The following is a 12,273-nucleotide window of genomic DNA, read 5'->3' as shown; positions in this document are numbered from 1 at the left end:
AGTTAACTAATAAATTTGCTGTGGGAAATGAGGTGGATCGTGACAAAACGGCGGGGATAACAGTGAGAGAAGCACAGGAGAGCGCTCGGGGAGACGCTGAGGCAGGGGAGCCATTTTGGCCCCTTGGCACCCACCATTTTGCCTGGCCCAGTGCTGAGGCTTTGGCACCTTCTCTACCAGAAAAAAAAAAAAAAAAAAAAAAAAGAATAAGGATGGGGATTCAGGACGAGGAGGGACGTACTCGTCTGCCAATCCCCAAAAAGGGGGAACGGGGAGAGCTGGCCCACCGTATTCCCTTGTGCCCCAGGGCACGCCACACTCAACATGGCGCCTCCCCACGGGCCGCCGCCACACCCAAGATGGCGGCCAGCACCACCCCTCCTACCTCCCTTCTTCTCAGGGCCGCGCTCTTTGGCGGCGCGGGTGGCTTCTTCCGCTTCTGGGGCGGGGCGGAAGTGCGGAGCGCCAAGATGGCGGCGGCCGTGGTGGGAGTCTCCTTGAGGCGCGGCGTCCCCGGGCGGCTCCTGCGGGCCGGGCCCAGGCTGGTGAGGGGCCGGGGCCGCCCCGGGGCTGCGGGGAGACGGGCGGCGGGGCCCGGCAGCGGGCGGGGGCCGCGGGGTGCAGGGAGGGAGGTGGGGAGGGAGTGGGAGGGGCGGGGGGGAGCTGGAGGGGGCAGGAGGGGTGCAGAGGGGTCTGGGGGGGCAGGAGGAGTCTGGGGCAGCAGGTGGGGGGCAGAGGGATCGGAGGGGGGCAGGAGGGACGCAGAGGGTTTTGGGGGGGCAGGAGGGAGGCAGGAGGGGTCTGGGGGGGACAGGAGGGGGGCAGAGAGGTCGGGGGGGGCAGGAGGGGGGTGCGGAGGGGTTTGGGGGGCCAGGAAGGGGGCGGAGGGATCTGGGGGGGTAGGAGGGAGGTAGAGGGGTCTGGGGGGGCTGGAGGGATCTGGGGGAAAGTTGGGGGGCTGGAAGAGGGGTGCCGGATACAGCGAAGGATGGGAACAGGGCTCGGGGCAGGTGGGAGCAGGGTAAGTGGGTCTGGGTGTGTGAGGGGTGCTGGGGAGGGTCTGGGGGCGAGGAGGGCTGGGAAGGGGGATGGGGAGGGTTCTAAGGGGGAGACAGGCTGAGGGATGCAGAGGATCCAGAAGGGGATAGTAAAGGGGTGGGCACAGGGATAGGAGCAGTGAAGGTGCGGCCTGCGGGGCGAACTGGGGAGAGGGGAGCTGGGGCAGGGGGCCTGCAGGGGAGAGGAGCTCCTGGGGGAGCGCTGGGAGGAGGGAGCCCCGTGGTCCAGAGCAGGGGAGGGACAAGGCTGGGAGGTTCTTAGGGCAGCTGGGGGGCCGGTACAGCCCTCAGGGTCGCCCTTCAGTTTCGGGATCGTTCCCCCTGGTTCTTATAAGAGGAGGGAGCCCCAGGACAGAGGTGGCCGCCTGTGCCAAGGCGCGCCGCGCTGGCGCATCCTTGGGAGGGTTTCCTGCACGCGTGCCCGAACGCAAAGCCAGCGATGGGTCCTGCGGCTCTCGCCCCGAAGCGCACAGCCTCGAGACGTTTTGGTGCTGGCTGAAAGCCGCCCAGAGGGACCTAAGGGGCTCTGTGCTGCTGTTTACGTGCAGATCTGTCGGGGAGCCCAGACGGCTGCTGCGGCCGCGCCACGCATCAAGAAGTTTTCCATCTACCGATGGGATCCCGACAAGCCTGGGGACAAGCCCCGCATGCAGACGTACGAAGTGGATTTGAATAAGTGAGTGCACCCCATTAGGGAGAGGGCTGCTCAGCTTCCCCGGCGGGCAGGTGCGCTGGGGCCACGTGTGCACGCACGTTATCTGACAGGCGATAACGCAGGGTGCTGGAGAGGGCACGGAGTTGACGGCTGAAGGTGTCAGAAGTCTCATTAGGCTTCGGGGATCGTTAAAACCACGTTAGAGCAGTCAGGGAGGCGGCGCCTCGGCCGCGTTACGCAGCGCGGGAGAGGCCCGGTGTTATTCCGTAATAAATCAAACCTGCCCATGACCAGGTGGGATTGCTGTCCCCCACCCCACCCCACCCCTTGGTGCCAGCTGTGACAAATAAAAGTGTCTCGTGGATGCCAGCATCTCAATCAAACGGTCGCTTCGTTTTGTGACTCTTGGGAGGTTTCACCTTTGTCCCTGATGGGTGTTGAAGTCTTCAACGTGTTCATGGCTCTCATGAGCTGTATTTATACGGCCAGTTTGGGGGCGTGTTCCAAAAGGAAGCAGTTTTAAGCGTAGCTCATAGTCCCAGACCTTGGAGATAAGGTGGGAGTTTTATTGTCTCCTCTCGCTTAATTACTTCTAGCTGGCTGCTCACGTAGAACTCCTAGCTTGCGCGCTCCGGTGTAGTTACGCCCAGAAAGCTTGTGCTCCTCCATGATCCCACCGAAGGGTGCAGTCTGCCCTGCGCTGTGGAAACCTTTGCAGGGGCACACGTGCCTTGACTTCCTTCAGCTGCTGCCGCGCTCTTGCTGGAGGAATTCACCTCAGGCCCTTTCTGAAGCGTTCAGCCACGCAGCTCTGCTCGAGCACCGCGTGACGGCGAAATCGAACTTTGCTGCTTCGGCTTGCACCAGTTAATCATTTCTGGGTGTTGCCTGCCGTACATAACACTACAGAGGTCCTGTTTGCTTTTGCATGCAGTAGCGCCTCTTGTGACTAATGAGGACAGGCAGACTTGTCAAAACCTGACTTAAGAGGCGAGAAGGGGTAGAGCCGCACGTTGTTTCCAGCTGTGCTGGCTGAACCCTCTCCAGCCGAGCCAAATCTCGTGGGCATCAGCGAAATAAGTGGCTCCTGGCCCACTCTGACCCCGGGGTGAGCCGGTGTGCCGAGGCGGGTGGGTTACGCTGCTGATCAAGCGATCTCTATCTTGGTGCCTGGGACTGGCAAAACAAAGTGCGTATTTAACTGTGTCTGAGATGAAAGTCCTTTTCGGTGCCTCTGAGTTGGTGCTGGAGATAAAGCAGTGAGGCTGGGGGAAATTACACAGGTTCACTGAGTTTTTCTGCCGTAGATGTGGGCCCATGGTCCTCGATGCTCTGATCAAGATTAAAAACGAGTTGGACTCCACGCTGACCTTCCGCAGATCGTGTAGGGAAGGTAAGGAAGGTGTTTAAGACTGCTAACCTGACTGTTTGTTGTCCAAATAAAAGCTGATGCTGACGGTGTGTGTGTAACCAGTGGGGAACTTCGGGGCAGACCGCAGCGTACCACTCTTCTCTCCCAGATGTTGCCCATGAAATACCTCAGCGAATCAAGCAGTGAAGTTAGAGCTCGCGTTTGCAGGCTGTAATCACACAACGCCGAGCTACAGGCAGCGTGCTTAGCCCCGGTCATTCCTGTTTCTGTCCTAATCTTGTTCATCTTGCTGCCCTCCAGTGACAGGCTGCGTAGGGAGATGTAGCAAGAGAGGTTACGACAGCAGAATTGAGGGGAAAGAGGCGGCAAACGGGAGTGAAATGTAAGGGGCTGCTTCGTGTGGTGCTGCTGAGGGAATAACCAGGGGTGTAACTGGAAGAGTGTGAGTGACTTCTAGGAATAGCTCCGGGAATCTTTTTTGGCCCTTTGACTAAGCTGAACGATTGAGGAAAGGGCCATCTGGTGGTTTTCCACAGCAGAGTTCCCGGCTGGTTCTCAGGCAGGTACAGATCTGCGTATTTGTTTAACTGCACTCAAACTCACCAGTCCGGGTGACGTTCTTCCCTGGGGGAAAAAAATCCGAATTCGTGGGTGACGTTGGTATGCTGAGCTTAAGATGGTGGTGGAAACGCAGGAAGGGAGGATGCCTTTATGGAAGGACTTTTGATTTAATGGGGAGGGTTTGCAAGTACTGGAAATTTAGGCCTAATTGTCTGATGCCTACAGATGTATGGACGCAGGTCTGAGTGAAAAGTATACCTCAGTGCAGCCGTTTCCTGTAGGATCTGCATAGCAGGCAGAGGGATTTTATCCAGTGTGGTTGTTCTCAGTGCCTGATGTTTAGATAGCAGGCACGGTTCCTGAGCAGCTGGACAGAATTGCACTGACTAGTTCTCTTTGAGAATCTGAAGATGGATTTTTCAAGCTGGGCTGGTTTGGTCTTCTCCTTTTCTGCCATAGGGGGAAAAAAAAAAATCTGATCACGTGTTTGTGGGCCCACGTCTGCAGTCTCCAGTTGTCTTGGTTCCGTCTCAGGTGGACTGAGAAATACTTGTAACTGTTTCTCTTGTGGTGGGAACAGCCTCGTTCCATTGCCAGTCTTTGCCTGGCAGTGAGGGCAAGGTTGCCAGTGCCCCGGGGGCCGCGGAGGGCTGGCTCGCTCAGCGCGAGGAGCGGTGGCGTTTCCCTGACTCACGTCAACCGATGCGTGTCAAATCCTCTGAAATTAGTTACGCCCTTCAGCGCTTGCTGTCTTTCGATGGCAATGTCTTAGGCATCGGTCTGATTTGGATGCCAGAGCTCGCTCCTGACCTGAGCAGGATCTGTGACAGTTCTGCAATGTTTTTTCTTGTAAACCTTGCCCTTTCCTGGGCTACATCTGTTCCTTGTATTACCGAGAGATCACGAGCAGTGTCACTTAATCCATTTGTTAAGCTATTTATATGCCGTTTGTTCTGTGAGTGTCTGTCCTCTCACCTTTAGGAGTTAATGAAAGCGGTGTATGGCACGACTACAGCCTGCTACAGAAAGCAACTTCTGCCGTGGGCGCTTATTTTTGTGCTCCTGACCTTTAGGGATGCTTTTGACCATAACTGGAGGGCTGGTGGGGGCTGCAGCTGCCTCCTGTGTTACAGTCCCAGCGTTAGCTGCCCCGCATCAGGCCCGCGTTTCGAACTTGGGAGCAAAGCTGAATGTTTTCCCCACCCGAAGCAGCACGTACAGCTGATGTGTGATGCGAAGTGACGAACTCTCTGAGCCACTTGGTTTGCTGTGGAAGGAAGCTCATCGCTGAGAATGTGTATAGACATTAATGAAAGCAACTCCAGCGTTTATTCTTTGTTTGAATAGCAACGTGTTTGGCTCAATGGCAACTTCTGGCGTTTTCCTTGTCACGTACAGAGTTCCTTAATGACAGCAGAGTGGAAGACAAGCCAGGGGCAAGTTTGGGGCCAAGAGGATCTTTCTCAAGTGGGATAAGAGAGTAAACATCTAATGCTTTGTTCTGTTCTCCCACTTAGGCATCTGTGGCTCTTGTGCTATGAACATTGCAGGTGGAAACACCCTGGCCTGCACCAAAAGAATCGACCCTGATCTCGGCAAGATCACTAAAATCTACCCTCTCCCCCACATGTATGTGGTGAAGGATCTTGTTCCGGTGAGTATCTGCCCTCTTCAGCTTGTGACCAAGAGTGACACCATCCCAGGCGGCGTGGCGTTCGGGTTGGATTAGGAGGGATAATGCTGGGAGATGGCAGCAAGATCACATCCCACAACTCACGTCTCAGCTCCTGCTGATGCTCTCTGGCTTGGGTGGGTCTGCTTACCAGTGGTGACTAAATCTCACCTCGTTAGGAGGAATGCGGCAGGTTGAGGTATAAAACACCTTCTGTTTGAATGATAGCAGATGTTCCGTCTCGCAGATATCAGTCCCACTTAATAAATGTGATCTTTTTGCCTTTTGGCTTCTAGGACTTGAGTAACTTCTATGCACAGTATAAATCCATTGAGCCTTACCTGAAGAAGAAGGATGAGTCGAAACAGGGCAAGGAGCAGTACCTGCAGTCCATAGAAGACCGTCAGAAACTGGTTACCCTTCTTTTCTACCATTGAAATCCCTTCCAGATAAGAGCAGGGTTAAATGTTAACATACAGTAGTTTCTAGTTCCTTTAATGACAAAGCTGTCTAGTACAAAGCCTGATGTGGGTGGAATGTGGTCCCTGAAATGCAGTGTCATGGCATGTCTGCATTGCTAGGGGTAACATTTGCTAATGAAATGCAGAACACAGTTGTGCTGAGGACTCTGACCTCATTTCCACTGCCTGTGCTGCGAAACTTGTGTGTTTGTAAAAACATTGTGAAGGGTAGAGGCTTGTAATATTCCAGCGGAGATCAGACGCTGCAGCTTATGCCAGGATGTAGGCCGTCAAGCTCAGCACTGTCTGCGTTACCTAGCTGCAGCATGCTAAGCAGTGCTGTCTTGTCATTACTTGCTGGGTTTTACAGCCCTGAAACTAATGGCAAAAGCTAAACCTGTTCAGATGTGGAGACGCGTGATGTTGGTGAGAGTCTTCGGATGTCTGTCCTGAGTGCCGCGTTATTTTCAGGGGTGTTCTGGGAACTTGGTGTTCTCGGTTCAAAGCTTCTGCACAAAGCTGAGGGGGGTCTGAGGAACCATCTGAAGAGGTGGGGGTAAATAGCATTTTAAAAAGAGCTTGTAGCGCAGGTGAGTTATTGTCTGGATTTCCTTGGCTGCTGCAGTAAGTATTGTTAAATCAGCGATTTCTCTTTTGTCTCTGGCCTCTCTTGATGGATCCTTCGCTCGGCAGTTTGAAGCTCGGCCTGTCAATGCTCTGCTGTGATCGCTGCTGCGGCGCTGTCACTGAGGAGGCTCAGAGTGGGCAGGCAGCGTAGATTTTGGCAAGTGGTAAAAGGGGTGAATATGAGCAACAGAGAGGAAGGCTGATTCAAGGGGGTTTCATGGAAACACATGAGCTGCAGCCTAATTCTCTGCAGTGATCTGTAAAAGTTTCCCATTATGTGTGTGTGCTGTGAAGTTAGCATCCGATGCACGGACTTGTCATGTGCCCAGAATGTCAGTAGCACCGTGCAGCTAGTGCTGTGAAGTCTTAGCAACAGGATTTTAGTTTCAAATAGCTTCTATCCAAGGGAAGCAGTTAGTTTTTCTGCACTGCTTCATAATGTTATCTGATGGCATATGTAACAACTAAAGGGATTCTCCCACGCTTTTTGTAAAGCGGCATCTTTGAAGTCATCTTCTCATTGAAGGAGAAATAAGCAAACCTACAAGTACCTGCAGGAGCTGTGTGTGAATCTTTCTCACCACTAGTAAAGTTGATTTTTCTCATCACTTAAGTTTCTCTTGCTTTGGGAACAGCTTGTGCGGTCAAGAAACTGTTGGACACAAAGGCAGCCAAAAAACTCTCACCTTGTTCTTCAAATCATCAATCATTTGCGATGTTACAATTAAAAATGAGACAAATTTAGAGCAAAAGGTAACTGTGACCTAACTAGTTTTGTCAAGTCCCGAAGTGTACTGGAGCAGCCCTTACAGTGCAGTAGATTTGCTACAAGTTCTCAGGAGCTTCTGGCGTTGTGTGTCTCTTTAAACTAAACTTAGTGAGACTCTTGTCCTAAAATCAACTTTCAGATACATAGTTTAAGCCAGACTGGACTCTTCTAGGTTGGGGAATTGGTTGAGATAAGACTTTGGAGACTTTTCTGCCCAGTGGTACTTCCACGTACATCTACCTTTCATTTCTTCAGTACCCAAAATAAAAAGGCCTTCAGCCCTGTAGAAAGGACACGATGGCCAAAGTGATTGGGGATCCCCTCAACATACATGCTAGGTGATGAGCTCGTCGCTTCTCCCCTGGGCTCCTCGGTGGGTTTTGGTTGTGTAACATGGCCTTGAGTTGCTAATTGGTTGTGTGTGTGTTCTGTTCTTTGGCCGCTCACTGGGATGGGCTGGAAGCAAGGCAAATCAGTCGATTTTCACTTCTTTCCTCAGTTTTTACTTTTTTCTCCGATTGTCACAAAACAAAACCAAAACAAAAACCACCATAGATTATTATAGGGGCCAAGGGTGGAGGATTGTGTGCCTCTTGTTTCAAAGGACCCGTGTGTAGGATTTGCTTTCTGCCAGCAGCAGTTCTTCAGCGTAAGGTTTTCCGAGTCGCAGGATTGCATTGGGCCACTAGAGAGGAAAGTGGTGAGGGAAGCATGTGCTTGTGTAAATCCCCTCTTTAAAAACAAAAAAGGCTTCTTCATGTTTTTTCTGGAGTGGCTTGACTGTGGTCTTCCGTCTGTGTGCAGGACGGACTCTACGAGTGCATCCTGTGTGCCTGCTGCAGCACCAGCTGTCCCAGTTACTGGTGGAACGGGGACAAGTACTTGGGTCCTGCGGTACTGATGCAGGTAAGGACAGAGCCCGTGTGTCCCATGGCAGTGCTGAGGGACTCCTCATCTAAAAGCCCTACAAATATCTGCGAGCACAAGTGGGACAGCATGACGTAGTCCAGCTCTTGGACCAGAATTCCTGAGTTAGGTGTTGCTTTTAAAATACCACGCTGGTTACTTCACCTTGAAGAATCATTTGGTGTGTCAAATGACACTGACTTTCAGGCCTATCGCTGGATGATTGACTCCAGAGATGACTACACAGAGGAACGCCTGGCACAACTTCAAGACCCGTTTTCTCTCTACCGTTGTCACACTATCATGAATTGCACAAGAACTTGCCCAAAGGTATGTGTTCTTCTAGCATATGTCCCTTCGGGGATTGCTGGCTTATTTCCAAGCACCCTGTTTCAAACTGGTAGGAAAATGTCCACTTCTTGTTTCCCTTGAGCTCTCCTTGGCTTGTTTCTTTCGCCTTTTAAAACAGTGAGTTACCAGCAGTTGTGCTTGTGACAGTGACTGTACAAGAGGATGTGGCAAAGTTTGTGTTAGACTTCACAGGAACATCTCTTACTTGTGCTGCTGAGAACCTCTCTGTTTCCAAGATGTAGGATTGTGACTGTAACATGATTATGCCAGGGACACTGCCAGAAACGGTACAGGGAAGTTTGTCCTCTGTGTAGTCTGATCGGTGATGTTAGCCTTGCGAGGAATACGCTTAACCCCAGCACGGTGCTAGCTTACACACCAACAGCAGCAGCTGTTCCCTGATGTATTGTGCAACTTGCGTAACGCAGAAGATTATGGCAAGTTTTCAACGCCTTTGGGGGACATGTTTTATGCTGACATCCTGCTGTAAGGGCATTTCCCAGAAAGTCTGTGCTGTCTGGTATTTCAGTTGAGAACTGAGCAGGCTTTCCCAAATCAGAGTATGCTTCTTCCTCATCTTGCGATGACTTTGGGCCTGTGGTTGGGCAGATAATCAAGTTTCATTTTCCTGCTAGCCATGTTGTATTCTAGTCAGATGTTGCTTGCACCTGATGGTAAAGCAAAATTCTTCTCAAGCTGTGAAGTAATATGAAGGCAAATGTATGAGTGGGTCACGGATGTGGAAAAATAAGGTGCTTGAGATCTGGACTGACAAGTGTTTGTCAGGAGCGCTGCCTGCCGCTTCTGTGTATTTAACGTGATTCACTGACTACAGATAATCCCCCTTTTGTCTAGGGTGGCTTATTGTGATCTGGTGTCAGCCGTAGTTCAGATAAAGGTGAAGGTTCAATCTGAAGATCTGGCTGTACCTAGTGTAGGGAAATAGCACAGTGGGGCTTGGTCTGTCAATTAAGAGATACGTTTATGGTTAATAACACGTTTCCCCTCACAAGCTGTAATCCTGGCTGTTGTCTCGATCAGCTCCGTAGGACTGCATGGTGAGCTATGCACCAGGGTAATTTCCTGTTCATGCTTTGTCTCGTAGTGCTGCTGCTGTCCTGCAACGATATAGCAGGGTGGTTGTGATCCCCCACTCTCGTTTTGGGATTAGGCATGCTTGGTTTGCTAGCGCTGCCGCAGGATTAAGGGCCTCTGCGACATGACATATGTCTGTTTCACAGAAAAACCTTGTTTTGGAAGACATAGTTGCCTTTTGCACAAGGAACGTTTTCATCTTGTGATTTGGTATTCTTGCCCACTTCCCCTAGTGTCCTCAAATATACAGCTTTTTTTGTTTCAGGTCAGGAAAAACCACATTTCTTGTACCATCGCTGTCAAGCAGTTTCCTGCCTCCAGAGGTCATCCCATAATACCCTTAGAAGTCTTGAATTCAGTCCTGCTTCAACTTCAGAGTTCCTATCACTCAGCCACTTACTCTTATCTCTGATCCTTGCAGTGCTGACTAAAACCAGTCCCCTATAGTCAAGAGCATTTTTCTTCAAGCGCTTCTGGCTCAGCCTCCAGGTAGAGGAGGTGAGCCCCGAGCTGTGCCCGTTCCCAGCTGGAGCAGTGCCAGTCTGACCCCGGGCTGGATGCTCTTCCCTTGTGCATCGAGGCTGGAGTGCAGCGAACCTGCATCAGCATGCCTTATCCCAGGGGGCTCCGCGTGCTGCAGTGCCCAGCCTGCCCTCGGTATCCTGTATGCTGCCAGCACTTGAACTGCAATGCTGGGCTGGGCTCCAACTTTTTAAAAAATGGGTGCTGAGCACCTCCTCTGCCAGCTGTTTTTATGAGTAGCAGTGTATCTGTGAGTTTATGGTGACTTGGGTTGAGGCAAGGTGGGGGAGGATACTCTAACTTGCTGATTTCTAAACTCACCAGGAACTTTCTCTTTTTAGGGTTTGAACCCTGGCAAAGCAATTGCTGAGATCAAGAAGATGATGGCAACTTACAAAGAGAAGGCAGCCACTGCATAATGCTGTTTCCTAACTGGAAGTGTAACACGGACATGCTTTACCTGAAAGTAATTTTTGCCTGGTTGAGCAAGAGAAGTCTCCAGTGGGAATTTTGATTTTTTTTTTCCATAGGCTTGCACGTACAATAAATACTGTAAAGAAGAAATAAGAGTTCCTGCTTTACTAACAATACTGAACCAATGCCTCTGCTTCTTGGGCAAGTGGGTAAGCTTGTCGTTGAGAATCCCAGACCTTTCTGGTTTGCATTTCTGAGTGTATCAGAGGCTGCGGTCGCCTCTGAGACTCTGCTGTGGGATGTGATTTAGAAAGTGGCCCCACAGCAGAGATAAATAGAGAGATTTCTGTAATCAGCTTCACCCTATATCTTCACGGTGAACAGAGTGTTCAGGGAGACCTGTAAGCAGTGAGCGTTGTGGTGATGAGCAAGGAGAAAACAAGGGCAGTGGCTGGGAACAGGGGGAGGTGTTGGAAGAATCTCACTCTGTTCTGAAGTCTCTACCTGGGCTCCTTGATATGGAGCAAAGCAAGGCCCTGGTGCTCGGAGGGTGCAGGTGTGGGGCAAAATACTGGTGGCAGTGGCAACTGGCACTGGTAAGGTCTTTGTGTCCTTCCTGAGATTCCTTACAGCAATGCTGTTGTGGGGGGGGGGGGGATCCCAGTGAAATCACTGGAAATGAGCTGTCTTGACATGGCCCTGTTGAGAAGCTTATTTTTTTCTACGTCCTAAAATAGCTAAGATTTATCAGAGCATGAAATGGTGTTGATGCTTTTTCTTTCCTCTGCTTTAGCACAAGTGGTTCTAAGCTCCAGATTTCTCAGGCTTGAGATATCCAGGGTAGGGTGTTACTTCCTGCAAAAGGCTGCATTCTTAGTGCTGTGCATGTTAGGGGAAAAAGAATTTTTGAGTTGGATTTACCCTGATGTGGAGTGCCCAGTCCAGAGCCCCAGCTTTGGTGAACTTTGGTGAAAAGCCCTGCTGTTAACTTTCAGAGAAATGTTCTCTAAATCCCAGCTGTGGGTAATCCTGACATCCTGATAAGAATATGAGAGATAGGGAGGGGTGGTGAGACGGGAAGGGCTTTCTGTTTCACTGTTTAACAGATTTTTGCTGAGATGAGTAAAAGTCTTCTAGAAATGTCATGATGGTGCACTGCTGCTGAGGCACGGTCTGGTAACAGCCAGTGGGCAGCTACAGGTAGTGGGGTGGTGTAAAAATGCTGCTCTATACAGCTCTGGAAAGTCTTACCCACAAAATGATTTTCTTTTCCTTATGTTTCTGCCTGCAGTGAAAGCCTTGTGGGTTTCTTGAGAAGCCAGGCTGATCTTTCAGTACTCACTTGCAGAATTACATAACTTTTTTCTTGGAGCTACACATCTTTGATCCTGAGATTTGATGTGACACAGAGTCCCATAGGTCACACGTTTAACACCTACGAGTTATGTCTGACAGGCTGCCTTTCCATGTCCCTGTGTTTCCCCTCCCTTCTGTGCCTTGGGTGAGCTGTGGTTAAGGTTGGGTAAGAACCGGTGCTGTACACACGTCCCTGCTGCAGGGATGTGTTGTTATCACTTTTACGACACAGATGTTTGTCTGCTTTGCATCTCGGTGCTTCAAAATGTCACCTCTCCACTTAAAGCCAAGGGGTTCCCTGGAACAACTTGAATAAAAAAAGGCTTTGCAACCAGCTTCCACTGGGAGGCCAAAGGGCTCCTCTCCTAGTATGTCTTTCTCTTCAGTTACATGGGTTTGGAATACAAATGAACTGGGTTTTGCTTTGTTTTGGTTAAAAGTTATGCAGAGTAGT

At 51.0% G+C, this 12,273-nt stretch overlaps 1 protein-coding gene across 1 annotated transcript; it reads left to right on the top strand.

The window, feature by feature from the left end:
• Positions 1 to 212: 212 nt before the first annotated feature.
• SDHB (succinate dehydrogenase complex iron sulfur subunit B) lies at positions 213 to 10,613 on the top strand (the record flags this gene model as incomplete). The annotated part of the gene is made up of 8 exons (XM_080564220.1): positions 213 to 545; positions 1,607 to 1,734; positions 3,021 to 3,106; positions 5,164 to 5,300; positions 5,615 to 5,731; positions 7,980 to 8,081; positions 8,289 to 8,411; positions 10,391 to 10,613. 8 exons carry the CDS (start codon positions 213 to 215, stop codon positions 10,466 to 10,468), a joined length of 1,104 nt encoding a protein of 367 aa, XP_080420346.1. The 3' UTR covers positions 10,469 to 10,613.
• Between the last annotated feature and the right edge of the window lie 1,660 nt (positions 10,614 to 12,273).

The sequence above is a fragment of the Anser brachyrhynchus genome (assembly GCF_964034855.1).
Source record: "Anser brachyrhynchus genome assembly, chromosome: 21".
NCBI lineage: Eukaryota > Metazoa > Chordata > Aves > Anseriformes > Anatidae > Anser > Anser brachyrhynchus.
The sequence above is the reverse complement of the archived record's forward strand: the minus strand, read 5'-3'. Positions and strand labels throughout refer to the sequence as shown.